The following is a 13,534-nucleotide window of genomic DNA, read 5'->3' on the forward strand; positions in this document are numbered from 1 at the left end:
GAGCCTATCCCAGGGCAGGAGGCGGGGTATACCCTGAACTGGTTGCCTGCCAATCACAGGGAACACATAAACAAACAACCATTCACACTTACATTCACACCTACGGGCAATTTAGAGTTGTCAATCAACCTACCATGCATGTTTTTGGGATGTGGGAAGAAACCAGAGTGCCCGGAGAAAACCCACGCAGGCACGGGGAGAACATGCGAACTCCACACAGGAGGGGCCGGGGATTTTGAACCCCACTCCTCAGAACTGTGAGGGAGACGCTCTAACCAGTCGCCCACCGTGCCGCTGGCACATCATTGTATTCTGTTTTTATTTTTGTTTAACACAACGTCCAGACTTCATTGGAAGTGGGGTCGTACAATTCTTTTTGTCCCCATTTTTACAATACAATACAAACAATAAAAGTAGACACAAAGTAAATCCTGAAATGTGAAAACTGCCCCCCCGAAATGCTTTCGACCTCTGAATGTGCTTGAGTTTAATTTCATCACAGTATAGAAGCATTTTTATATTGGAAACCTGATACAATGAGGTTCAATTACACAGAATAAATCATGTTGTATTTTTGTAAGTGACCTTATTGCTATGTAGCAGTGCAGATGAAAGGCGACCTCATTTGAATAATCTGCATTTGGTTTATGGTGCCACATTCTGAGCTCCAGGGACTATCTTGCATAACTGCATGACATTCAAATCTGAAAACAATACAATAACTTTTGAAATTTCATGTCTTTTTGGATTTCTGAGGCAACACTAATTTCAAACTCTTGGTGCAAATCCATGTATTGTTATATTATTATGCTATCTTATTGTACAGACATTTGTGTCAATGTCTGATAAGAATAAGCCATACATTACAAAATCAACCCAACTGGTCGATAGCGTGACTAATCAAATTAAATTATCTGATCTTATCTATTGTGAATTTCATGCAGTTGCGTGACGGTAATGGACAGAGAGAAATGGCCAGTTTTCTATACTTGCACGCCTCTCCATTTTAGCTTTGCAACACCTGGAATATCAAGAGGACAACAGCTCTAAACTTTAACTGGTCATCATTTTCGTTTCATTTTTAAAACATGGAACAGTGGTAAAACTTACCCCAAGAACACAAACAGGCTGGAAAACCCTCCATTGTTTCTTGCAATTCTGCAAGAAAGAGTGGGCCAAAATATCTCCACAGAGGTGAAAATGGCCCAACCAGTTATTTACTCTTAAATCTGATTTTATATATATATATATATATATATATATATATACACACACACACACACATATATATATATATACACACACATATATATATATATATATATATATAAACACACATACACACACACATATATATACAGATGGCGCGATCTGTATACGGTCGCATTTGAGTTGAGAAGATAAAGCCCAATGATTGTAAAAAACGGGATGCGGTGGTATTGGAATACAAGATTTTATTGCAGTAGTCTGACATAGTGCAATCGTGAAAGAGCAAATTTGTCTTGTTGTCTGATCCGGGCATTATGTGTTGTCTGTGGACAGACAACACGTTCGTTTTTTTTTTAATAACTTTATTGCCCATCAGATATTTAAAGTACTACATCAAGACAGGCGACAAGGCTAAAAATAAACTAGCTTTTGGATTAAAATATACTGTGCACGATGGCGGCGCGGAGTTAATATCTTTTGCGGAGCCGATCAATGACGTCATTGATCGGAGCGGCGAATTATGACATTAAGGCCGATCAGCATAAAATGCTAAATATTGGCCGATATTGATCAGGCCAATATATATATATATATATATATATATATATATATATATATATATATATATATATATATATATATATATATATATATATATATATATATATATATATATATATATATATATATATATATATATGTGCTGTATGTACACACACACACACAACACAGGCGGCACGGTGACCGACTGGTTAGAGCGTCTGCCTCACAGTTCTGAGGTTCACTCCCCGCCTGTGTGGAGTTTGCATGTTCTCCCCGTGCCTGTGTGGGTTTACTCGGGGCACTCCGGTTTCTTCCCACATCCAAAAAACATGCATGCTAGGTTAATTGACAACTTTAAATTGCCTGTAGGTGTGAATGTGAGTGCGAATGGTTGTTTGTTTGTATGTGCCCTGCGATTCAGTTCAGAAAACGGATGAATGGATGGATATACAAAACACATTTTCTCCCCTTAATTAATAAAGTCAGCTTTTAAAATGAGCATTTTATGTTTACTTGCGTTTAATTTGTTTGATGATGACAAAGTGGGAAAACTATACAAAACAAATTTGAGAAGGGGCAAATACTTTTTCACGGCACTGTATACTGTATACTTGACAGTTGATTGTTCATGAGACTCACATTTGAGCTATTTCAGAAAACTAGTTCAAGTTAAACTCATGCTGTACACATTTCCCTTCATAAGAAAAAAAAGAATTCATAAGAAAAAAAGATTCACCATGGAAAAAAATATAGTCTAATTGGTATGTATAGAGGGCGGCACGGTGGTCGACTGGTTAGAGCGTCAGCCTCACATTTCTGAGGACCCGGGTTCAATACCCGCCCCCGCCTGTGTGGAGTTTGCATGTTCTCCCCGTGCCTGCGTGGGTTTTCTCCGGGCACTCCGGTTTCCTCCCACATCCCAAAAACATGCATTAATTGGAGACTCTAAATTGCCCATAGGTGTGACTGTGAGTGTGATTGGTTGTTTGTTTGTATGTTCCCTGCGATTGGCTGGCAACCAGTTCAGGGTGTACCCCGCCTCCTGCCCGATGACAGCTGGGATAGGCTCCAGCACGCCCGCGACCCTAGTGAGGAGAAGCGGCTCAGAAAATGGATGGATGGACGGTATGTATAGAAATATGGTTTACATTTTTGTCATGGAATGACATGTCATGTACATGTTATGTCTTCAAAGATTTTGTATGTAAAGACTTAAAGATGTACATTTTTAAATGTAGGGCGTGAGACTCTTAAAAAGAGAACACTATAAAACATTGTGATCAACATGACATAAGCAATTGATAATGTAGGAAACAGCTAAAAATTGTACATAATCATTTGTATGGATGTACCCAAGTTTTGCAACTCGTTCATAGAAACGAGAAACTTCTTTTTTGATGTGCACAAGTGGCACAATGATTTTAATATTGAATGAGTAGTTTTGAGGATTTCAATTCTGATCAGAGAAATTAACCAAAGCGACTGAGAAAAACTGTAATAAATTGAGTTTATATCAGATGTTACGCCTTGTTCTGTGGGTGTGTAATTGGGTAAAATGACCATACACTTGCACTAAACGTCTATCTTTATTGAATCTCAGATAAGCTTGTTACTGTTTCCCACATTTTGTTGCTTTTAATCATTCCCCCTTCAAAAGTATACAGTACTGGGGGAAAAAACAAATAAAGTTGTGGCAGAAAAATTGTAGTGCATTTGAAAAAGATTTTTTACCATGATAAGCAGAATTTGTTTTGAATTGGCTTCTTTTGCTGTTAAAATTAGTTTGAGTAAGGCGGAAGAAAATCCCAGTGAAACAGACAGTCATGTCTTGTTAGGAAAGTAAACAGTGGTACAGTTATTTCCAGATGAAGTGGCTCCATGCTTCCTTATCCTGCCTCTGATCCTGTCTTGCTCATTATTATTTCACTAGCTGCAACACAACCAAATCCAAAATGGTAACAGTTGGGTTTTAATTTTATACATTCTCCATGAAGTAAATACTAATTGTTATTTGTTTAATGGTCCTTTGCAATAAGCTCACAAACATATGACAAAAGTAAAGCTGGCATAATGTCCAGCAGGACCTATATTTAGTTATATATATAACTCATTTGTCATGAATGGATGCAGACTGGCCCGAAGAGCAGGCGGAAGATGAGATGTTGTGATGAACAGTTGATTGAAAAAGGGGATTGTAGATGGTCCTTGAGGTGCGCTGGTGGGTTGTGGAGACAGGGAATACGTGGCAGGCGGTGATGAGGGCAGGCGGCTGGCTTGGTGGCGTGGCGGTAGGAATTCACTTGGTGACGAACACGGAGGGAACACTGAGGACAAGGAGAAACACGGAAAAAAGGAGACGAGGAATTGTGTAGCTTACCGGGAGACTGAGGAGCCATTGTACCGCTGGAGAAGCTGTAATACTCTGGCAAGGTTTTCGGGGATCAGGTAGGCTAAAATTCAGGAGGTAACAAGGGCTGTTTGGTGACAGGTGCGCGGCCGAGGAAGGTGCTGGAAAGAGAGAGGGGAGCAGAGAGAGAGAGTTGGTCTCTGGATGGTACCCTGAAGACAAGCTGGCTGCTGCGCCCACCGCTTTGCAGAATTCTTTCCAAACCAGGGAGGAGAACTGGGGACCTTGGTCCGAGATGATGTCGATGGGGATACCGTGGAGTTTGAAGACATGATGAACAAGGAGGTTAGCAGTTTCAAAAGCAGAGGGTAGTTTGGAAAGGGGTATGTAATGGACATATTTAGAAAATCGATCGACAACAGTAAGAATGATAGTGTTACCTTCAGAAGGAGGCAGGCCGGTAATGAAATGTAAAGCTATGTGGGACCATGGGCGGCTCGGGTTGGGTAAGGGGCGCAGCAGACCAGCTGGAGCCAGATGTGAAGCCTTCCCTCGGGCGCAGACGGAGCAGGCTTGGACAAATTCTCGGGTGTCTTTGACCAGGCTGGGCCACCAGAAATGTTGCTGAACAAATTGAATAGTGCGGGTGATGCCGGGATGAGTTATGAGCCCACCGAAGAATTTCAGAGCATGTGGAATCGGGTACAAATAGACGGTTCGGAGGTCCGGTCTTGGGATCAGGGTGAGTCATTTGAGCGCATTTGACTATTTGTTCGATTTTCCAAGATACAGCACCGACAAAGCAGGAGGAAGGGCGGATAGTCTCGGGTTCTGCAGGGCTGGAGGGAGATGATTATATGCAGGAGAGGGCGTCAGGTTTGCTGTTGCGGGATCCAGGTCGGAAGCAGTGGCTGAAATTGGCTTAGGAAGAGAGCCCAGCGAGCTTGTCAGGGGTTAAGGCGTTTGGTGGAACGAAGGTAGGAAACGTTCTTGTGATCAGTCCAGATGATAAACGGTACTTCAGTCCCCTCCAGCCAGTGCCTCCACTCTTCCAATGCCCATTCAATGGCTAACAGCTCTTAGTTGCCAACGTCGTAATTCCTCTCGGCAGGGGACACAGGAATGAAGTTTCTGGAACGTGGGGTCCCGCTGCGAGAGGACGGCCCCTGCCCCAGTGTTCGAGGCGTCAACTTCCCCCATGAATTGGAGGGAGGGGTCGGGGTGACGTAAGGTAAACTGGGTTTTGAGTTGGCTGAAAGCTTGGGATGCTGCAGGGGTTCACTGAAAGGGGGAACTGGTGGATGTGAGACTAGTTAGGGGAAGTGCGACTTTGCTGTAGTTGCGGATGAAGCGGCGGAAGAAGCTGGCGAATCCGAGGAAACATTGGAGTTCTTTCTGGGTGGGTGGAATGAGCGGAGGCTGAGAGGTTGTGATGAACAGTTTATTGAAAATGGCTGCGAATGAGTGGCAGGTGGTGACGAGGGCAGGCGGCTGGCTTGGCGGTAGGAATGCAATTGATAACGAACACGGAGGGAACAATGCGGACAAGGAGAGATATGGAGGTCAGAAAGGAGACGAGGAATTGTGCAGTTTACGTGGAGACTGGGGAGCCGTTATACCGCTGGAGAAGCTGTAATACTCTGGCAAGGTTTTCCGGAATCAGGCAGGCTTTAATGCAGGTGGTAATGAGGGCCAATTGGTGACAGGTGCGCGGCCGAGGAAGGTGCTGGAAAGAGAGAGGGGAGGGAGCGAGAGAGCGAGAGTGCACAAAGCGCCACCCAGGCTCCAACAGTAGAAATGCAGGATGGCTCATGACATAATTACTATACTACACAACAATGCAGTTCACCAGATCCCAGTGGCACAATACAAAGTGATTTATTTCACTGTCTTATTGCTCTGTTCATCTCAGGGTTTGGCCAGAGACTCAATGTGGCGGAGGGATCCGTGAAGTTAGTGAAGGCTCCATTCAAATATTGCCGGTAGTTTTAAAACTGCAAATTCTCTCTTTTAACTTGATTTCGTAAAGTAATGCTGAGTGATTCATTGTCATTAGCCTTCAGTTAAGTTGATGTTATTTCCACTTACAGTGCATCTGCATTGTGCCACTTAAGCTTTTATTAGCAGGGAAAAAGGCTTCTGAGACAAATTTCACCTTTGTATTTTCAAAAATTAATTATCCACCATTTCTGTCATCTTCCAATTACTTTTCTTATTCTGCCTGGATTTCATGGTTGCGGGCCTGTCTATTTTCTCCGTTATCGAAACATACTCTTGCATTTGAAGTTGGCATTGTGCATTTGTTTGCACAGTTTTGCATTTGTATTTCTGCTTATCTGCACTTTCTGAATGTCTGTGCATAAAAATGAAAATATCTAAGTCATGTTTTGTGACTAATGTCAAACGGAGACACGTGTTATTGTAAAATATATTTCTTAGTTTTTTTACATTATACTTGTTACAGGACATACTGGTGTACAGAAAATCTAATTATGTTAAAAAGTCAAAATTATCATTCTCCATTCATTCTTCTCCGTATATCGGGCAATGTGCTTCATTAAGGGTTTAAGGCCATATTCTCCTGTTCACGCATAAGTCTTATCCACTTTTCATCATTGCGCACTTACTACAGCCTCTGGAGTGCTGAAGTGGAAAAGTCCTTAAATCCACGGGAGCATGTGCGCAGAGCCATATTTGACAGGGAACGTGCACAGTTTAGGAATGCTCCACCCAGAGTGTGCATCTGGCTTGAGGGTGCGTAAATGACAAATTTGAGTGCACGGGAGAATGCGCGCAACCAGAAGTGTTCCCAGCTGCGCGCCTTTTCTGACTTGGGCACACGGAAGACTCTGGCCCTTTGTGTTCTGTATACTGTATGTTGGGTTGGTAGAGTAAAAATACAATTTCTGGATTTGCACAACAACAGGAAGATATACTGCAAAGCTACACTTGGCTCCAAGTCATTATTTTTCTCACTTTCCTAACAATAGGTACACTTGCGTAGCCTTTGTCATAATATAAATAGTAGCTATCATAACACATTTTCAATTTGAAGTAATAATTGTTTAGATTAAGGATATTGTTTGATGTCAAGTTGACAGATCACGCCTATATCTCCTAATACCTTTTTGAATACATGATTCTTACCTTAATTGGAGACGCACGCAAGCACACACACACACACACACACACACACACAAACACAAATACACGTGCACACACATGCACGGGCACTCGCACAATGCTTTCTTTGCCCATTACATTATGTGCATAATGCCAGTCAGTGTCCCCAAGGCCACTATATCCCACTCGATTTCCTCACTCTCCATTCAAGGTACAAACACATTAAGGTTGAACTCCTAATAGCTTGTGTGATGGATACCAGATCATAATGAGCTCTTTATGAGACTTAAATTCTTCTGTTAATCAATGTACATAGCAGGGCACTTTTCAATACTACCTCCTAAGCATTTTAAAATGAGCTGTCATTGAAAGGATTGACTCCCAATCTGGACTAGCTTCTTTCCCCCCTTTGTCTCCTTCTTCAAGCCGTCCCAGCATGCAATTAGTTTCATCACACTTTCAGAACCCAATTATATCTCCTTTTTGAAAAGCTCTTGTCTGCTCTGATATTGACAAATACTCTCCAGACTGGGAGTTGCGAAAATATAATGCACTGCTCTTATGCAGTGGGTAGCTCAGACTTCCTTTAACCTCAAGCAAGTAAAAACCCAGCCAGTCTATTTATTTATTACCTTAAATACCCCATACTGGCCGCTGCTGGGACATTGCTGTGAATTACTGCTGGTTGTTGTATTGTTGGCGGCACAGTGGCCGACTGGTTAGAGCGTCAGCCTCACAGTTCTGAGGACCCGGGTTCAATCCCGGGCCCCGCCTGTGTGGAGTTTGCATGTTCTCGCCGTGTCTGCGTGGGTTTTCTCATGCATAAATTGGAGACTCTAAATTGCCCGTAGGCATGACTGTGAGTGTGAATGGTTGTTTGTTTCTATGTGCCCTGCGATTGGCTGGCAACCAGTTAAGGGTGTACCCCGCCTCCTGCCCGATGACAGCTGGGATAGGCTCCAGCACGCCCGTGACCCGAGTGAGGAAAAGCGGCTCAGAAAATGGATGGCTGGATGGATGTTGTATTGTTGATCTTTGGCTGCTAATGTACTATGTAGATCCAGGCTCTTGCACTTGTATATAATTCTGTGTTAGCTTTCAAATGTATAATCTACGTCCACCTGTATAAAATGTGAATACATTTAAAGTAGGCTAGCTGACTGTGATGCAATAACAGTGGACAACTGAGGCATTAGAGTCAACATTGTCTCGATTTGCAGTTGATGTACATGTTTATCTGCATTGAAAGTTCTTGTTTGACTGTGTCAAATTCATGAAAAAAATTTTGTGTGTCCATAGGTGCATCCAGCCCGTTTGTGCATTTGTGTGTATGTGTATGTGTGTGTGTGTGTGTGTGTGTGTAGGTGTACACATCTTTGTCTGGTTGTGTTTGATTATCCCTTACAGCCTCAGAGGGAGTGTGATTCATTCTCACTGTGATAATGAGGAAGAGACTAGCAATGCCCTAAAGTCATTTCTTCCAGTCTTACATCCTTCCTGTTGCATCCTTCTACTTTTCACTCCTCTTTACCCTTTTATTCTTTTCTAATCGTAATCATCTTTATTACTTTTTAATTCTATCATTGTTCTTCTTCTACATTATTCCTTTGTTCGCTGACCCCTTTGGTTGTCATTATTCTCCCTTTTATGTGTTTGTATTCATGCAGCGCTGACATCAGCTGTATGACTTGATGCCATTGATTTGAATTCTGGCTGAACAGTTTTAGCCAGCCTCACATAATCCATCTATTTGGACGTAGGCCAATGCAGTTTTTCTTCATCCAGCGCCATACAGTAAATACTAGTCGTATGTTTTGCATATTTGTCTGGCTGATTAAACATCAATTAACAACATTAATTTATATTGAACTTCCCTCATAGATTATCCTGGGAGAAAAGAGCAAGAGCAAGAATTAATTTAATTCCATCCTTTCCATTGTCCAGGTTACTGAAGTGGAGATAAACTCCAGTGAGGTCAACTAGGAGTCCTATCCGCCCAATACCGGCCTCCAATCCCTGCTTCAGACACTTCCCCTCCCACACAACATAATGGATCTAAAGGATCGAAGACATCACTCCCTGACCTGCTCCAAGGACTCCCCTTACAACACCTCATCCCTGGATGCAGAGGACTGTCGCGTGCCGACCCAGAAGTCATACAGTTCCAGCGAGACGCTCAAGGCTTTTGAGCACGAGCAGAGACTTCACTACAGTGGCTGCGTGACTGACCTTGTTCACCACGAGGCTGATGAGTACCCAAGACAAGGTGGGTCTTTGGGCCAAAGCATTCTGGGGATTATACATCCTCTGCTGGACATGAAACATAGCATGTAAAAGTACAATGTCACTCAGCAGGGCACAAAACGTAGGATAGTCACCACGTTTTGCATATACTGGTATTTTGTTATTCAATATACAGTACATATTATATTCAGCAGCCGAATTCCCGGCGTACAAATTGCACCGATGGTTAAGTTGCATTGAGTAATGTCAGCACACCAGAACAAAATAAAACCTGATAAAATAAGACAGCCAGGAAGAGCGCAGTTAAGTGCCAGTTGTACAACAAAGACTTTGCATACGACTGAAGCACTTCAAGCCTATGGTTTCACCTTAACACAAAACCTATTCCACCGAGCATGTACGTACATTAGTGTTAATAGTTCTAATACAAGTAAGGCTAGTTAGTCATAGTGACTGGCTGAAACGGGAGAATACATACTGTGGCTGTATCAGTATGGTGACACCAATGGGTGTGTTCTTATTAAATACCATTAAAATGTTTATCAACATTTTATGGCCTATATTGAGAAATACATTTTTGTGTATGATACTAGAAGAATAAAACTGAATTTTTACTCTTTCTTTACTATTTTTACTTCATTATAAACAGTTTACTTTTGGCCAAGGATTTTTTTTAGGCTCTACAGTGTTCTACAATGTGCTTGAAAGCAAAACATGTTTCAAGACATTGAAAGAGTACGGGGTTTAAAAAAAATAAAAACAATCCTGTACTGCTTGAATACAGCAAAGTTTATTATTATTATTATCCATCCATCCATCCATCCATCCATCCATCCATTTTCTGAGCCGCTTCTCCTCACTCGGGTCGCGGGCGTGCTGGAGCCTATCCCAGCTATCATCGGGCAGGAGGCGGGGTACACCCTGAACTGGTTGTCAGCCAATCACAGGGCACATAGACACAAACAACCATTCACACCTACTGGCAATTTAGAGTCTTCAATTAACCTAGCATGCATGTTTTTGGGATGTGGGAGGAAACCGGAGTGCCCGGAGAAAACCCACGCAGGCACGGGGAGAACATGCAAACTCCACACAGGCTGGGTCCGGGGATTGAACCCCAGTCCTCAGAACTGTGAGGCGGACGCTCTAACCAGTCGCCCACCGTGCCGCATTATTATTATTATTATTATTATTATTATTATTATTATTATTATTGTAATACAATACATTTTATTTGAAGGCGCCTTTGAAGTCACCCATTGTCACCTTACAGAAAATATAAAAGCTAAAAAAAAACCAATAAATCAAAATATTTACATAAAAATAAGTGAAGGGCACAGTTCCAGTTAGAGGGAATATGCCAGTTGGAACAGGTGTGTTTTGAGTTAGGATTTGAATGATGCGATGGAGTCTGACTGTCTTATGTGCATGGGGGAGGGAGTTTCAGAGTCTGGGTGCTGAACAGCTGAAGGCTTGGGCACTCATTGGACTGAGGCGTGACGTGGGCATGGGTAGCAGTCCAGCAGTGGTTGAGCGGAGGTTGCGGGAGGGAGTTTATCCAGGTTACAGAAGTAATTTGTTAAAAAATGTGTATGTAGTATCCTGATGGTGAATTAACTAACATGTACTGTGTGTCTGGCAACCAAATTCGATTTTATTTAATAATATTGCTTATTCTATTCAGTTAAAATATGATTGAGCATTATATACATACAACAATATACATGCAGTGTTTGTACATACATTTATACATATGGTATGAAAGCAAATAGAACAACTTGGCAGAGGTAATTAGGCACATTGACATTTTCATTTCAAAATTATTTTTAAGCCCCGAATAAGCTTCTCATACTCACAGGACTTTTTCCAGTCGCATTCCAGTCGCAGCATAAAACATTTACAAATCATGTATTTAAATTGCCCGTAGGTGTGAATGTGAGTGTGAATGATTGTGTGTTTCTATGTGCCCTGCGATTGGCTGGCAACCAGTCCCCGGTGTACCCCGCCTCCTGCCCGATGATAGCTGGGATAGGCTCCAGCACTCCCGCGACCCTTGTGAGGATAAGCGGCTCAGAAAATGGATGGATGGATGTATTTAATTTAACTCTGTGCATGATTTTGTTGTTGTTAGTGTTGCAACCGAATATTGTAATCACTTAATGTTGCACTTTGCCTGAAAGATTTAAACTAGACCTTTGGCAATTGGGCTTTACAGGATCAGGATTTTTGGGGCCGATCAGCGAGTTAAAAAATAACGTTAACCGATCACAAGATGGAGCAATGTGTCTATTTAAATGACTACAATTATATTTACAATAAATAATGTATCTTTGTTGATCTATTTATGCCAGTGAGGCATAGTGACAGACAGAACAAATGAATGGACCTTCTATTAGATGGCAGGATGTACATACAGTAATTAATGTATCCACTTTTTATTACATTTTTGTTTGTGGGTGTGCCGTGAGATTTTTCAATTGTAAAATATGTGCCTTAGCTCCATAAAGGTTGGAAATCACTGCTCTAGTCATATCGTGTATTCTAATCAGTCAGGTCAAACCAACAACATGACAGAAATAAAGGGTGCTAATTTACTGTAATTAAATTACTTTATCGTAATTAAATTACTTCACACACACACCAAATCTTTAGAGCATGGTTCGACAGAACAACAGCATGTTCGCTTACAACCGTTCGTGCTAGCACTAGCTTGCTAGGATACATAACGTTTTGTTGCCTGCTTGCGAGCGGTACCATATTAAAAGTACGTGAACATACCTCAAGCAAGCCTTAAACAAACATCCTCTCCTGAGCACCGGTGACCACCAACACTTTTTTACCGATTTTGTTCTTATAAACACACGGCGCGATCCATTATTGTTGTACTCGCCAGGGTAACGAGTGTATCCGGTTGTGTTTGAGTTGACAAGACGGGATTCGGTGGTATGGGAATGGAACGATTTTATTGCAGTAGTCTGACATAGTGCAGTCGTGAAAGACCAAATTTGTCTTGTAGTCTGATCCGGATTACGTGTTGTCTGTCTCACAACGCCGACATGTTTTTTAAAAAAAAATAGATTTATTGGTGGTCAGATATTTACAGTACTACATCAAAAGACACACGACAAGGCTAATAATAAACTAGCTTTTAGATTCGAATATACTGTACACGACGGCGACAAGATGTCTTTTGCGGAGCCGATCAATGACGTCATTGATCGGATCAGCGAATTATGACATTAAAGCAGATCATCATAAAATGCTAATTATCGGCCGATACCAATCAGACCGATCAGATCGGTGTAAAGTCTAGTGGCAATGGAGCGCTTGTCATAATGAACTTCTGTGTCCCCTGGTAAGTAAGTTACCCAATAGGCCAATAGTTCATTGCTAAAGGGCATGCCTGCCCTTTTATGCATAACTTTAAAACCTATGTGTCTATGCACTTACAAATGTACATGAAACTGGCATTATTGATCCCTTACTGGTGAAAGGAGTCAGACTCAATGGGATTGATCTGTGTAAAGCTCTTTTTCCTGTGTATAAACACAGACAGAAGAGGGTGCAAGCAATGGAATCTGTTTGATTGTTATTGGGCATATGCATGTTTAACAGCAAATATAAAAGGTGAATGAAAAAAGCAGACATTTTGTTCTGTGAATGCAACAGTACAGCAAAGAAAAAAAAGATTGATTGGCATCATGAATGGAAGACTGAAAATCAGTGGTGTGTGTCGGTCAGACATACTTCACTGCGGCACCGAGCTGACATCGCACCAGGCGATTGCTGGTCAATACTGAAGTCCTCTCAGCCTATCAGCTTTTTCAAAAGCCCAGAGCCACAGATGCATCGTGGGAAGTGTGGCCACAGGAGACCAACAGTGTTGCAGCACCATAAGGACAGTGACACCACAGAAGGAGGAGAGCTCAGTAGACAGAAAATGAGGAATAGTCGGAGAGACAAAGTGAGAAAATCAGCAGATGAATAATTTAGAATTTGACACATAAAATGTAAATGGAATCAAAATTTGTGCCTTGCCATTACTTTTTTGATAAGATTATATTTTGG

At 41.8% G+C, this 13,534-nt stretch overlaps 1 protein-coding gene across 6 annotated transcripts in view; it reads left to right on the forward strand.

Moving 5' to 3' along the window:
- Positions 1–13,534, forward strand: part of tenm2a (teneurin transmembrane protein 2a) — a 245,648-nt gene that overhangs the window by 50,635 nt on the left and 181,479 nt on the right. For 5 of the 6 annotated variants that reach the window (XM_061685215.1, XM_061685221.1, XM_061685217.1 and 2 more), the window contains exon 2: positions 9,167–9,488. In XM_061685215.1, the coding sequence (XP_061541199.1) occupies positions 9,272–9,488 (217 nt within the window). In that variant the 5' untranslated portion in view covers positions 9,167–9,271. Of the gene's footprint in view, positions 1–2,832; positions 2,878–9,166; positions 9,489–13,534 lie in introns of those variants that run through there. The other variant, XM_061685216.1, reaches the window with a different exon arrangement.

The sequence above is a fragment of the Phycodurus eques genome, chromosome 9 (assembly GCF_024500275.1).
Source record: "Phycodurus eques isolate BA_2022a chromosome 9, UOR_Pequ_1.1, whole genome shotgun sequence".
NCBI lineage: Eukaryota > Metazoa > Chordata > Actinopteri > Syngnathiformes > Syngnathidae > Phycodurus > Phycodurus eques.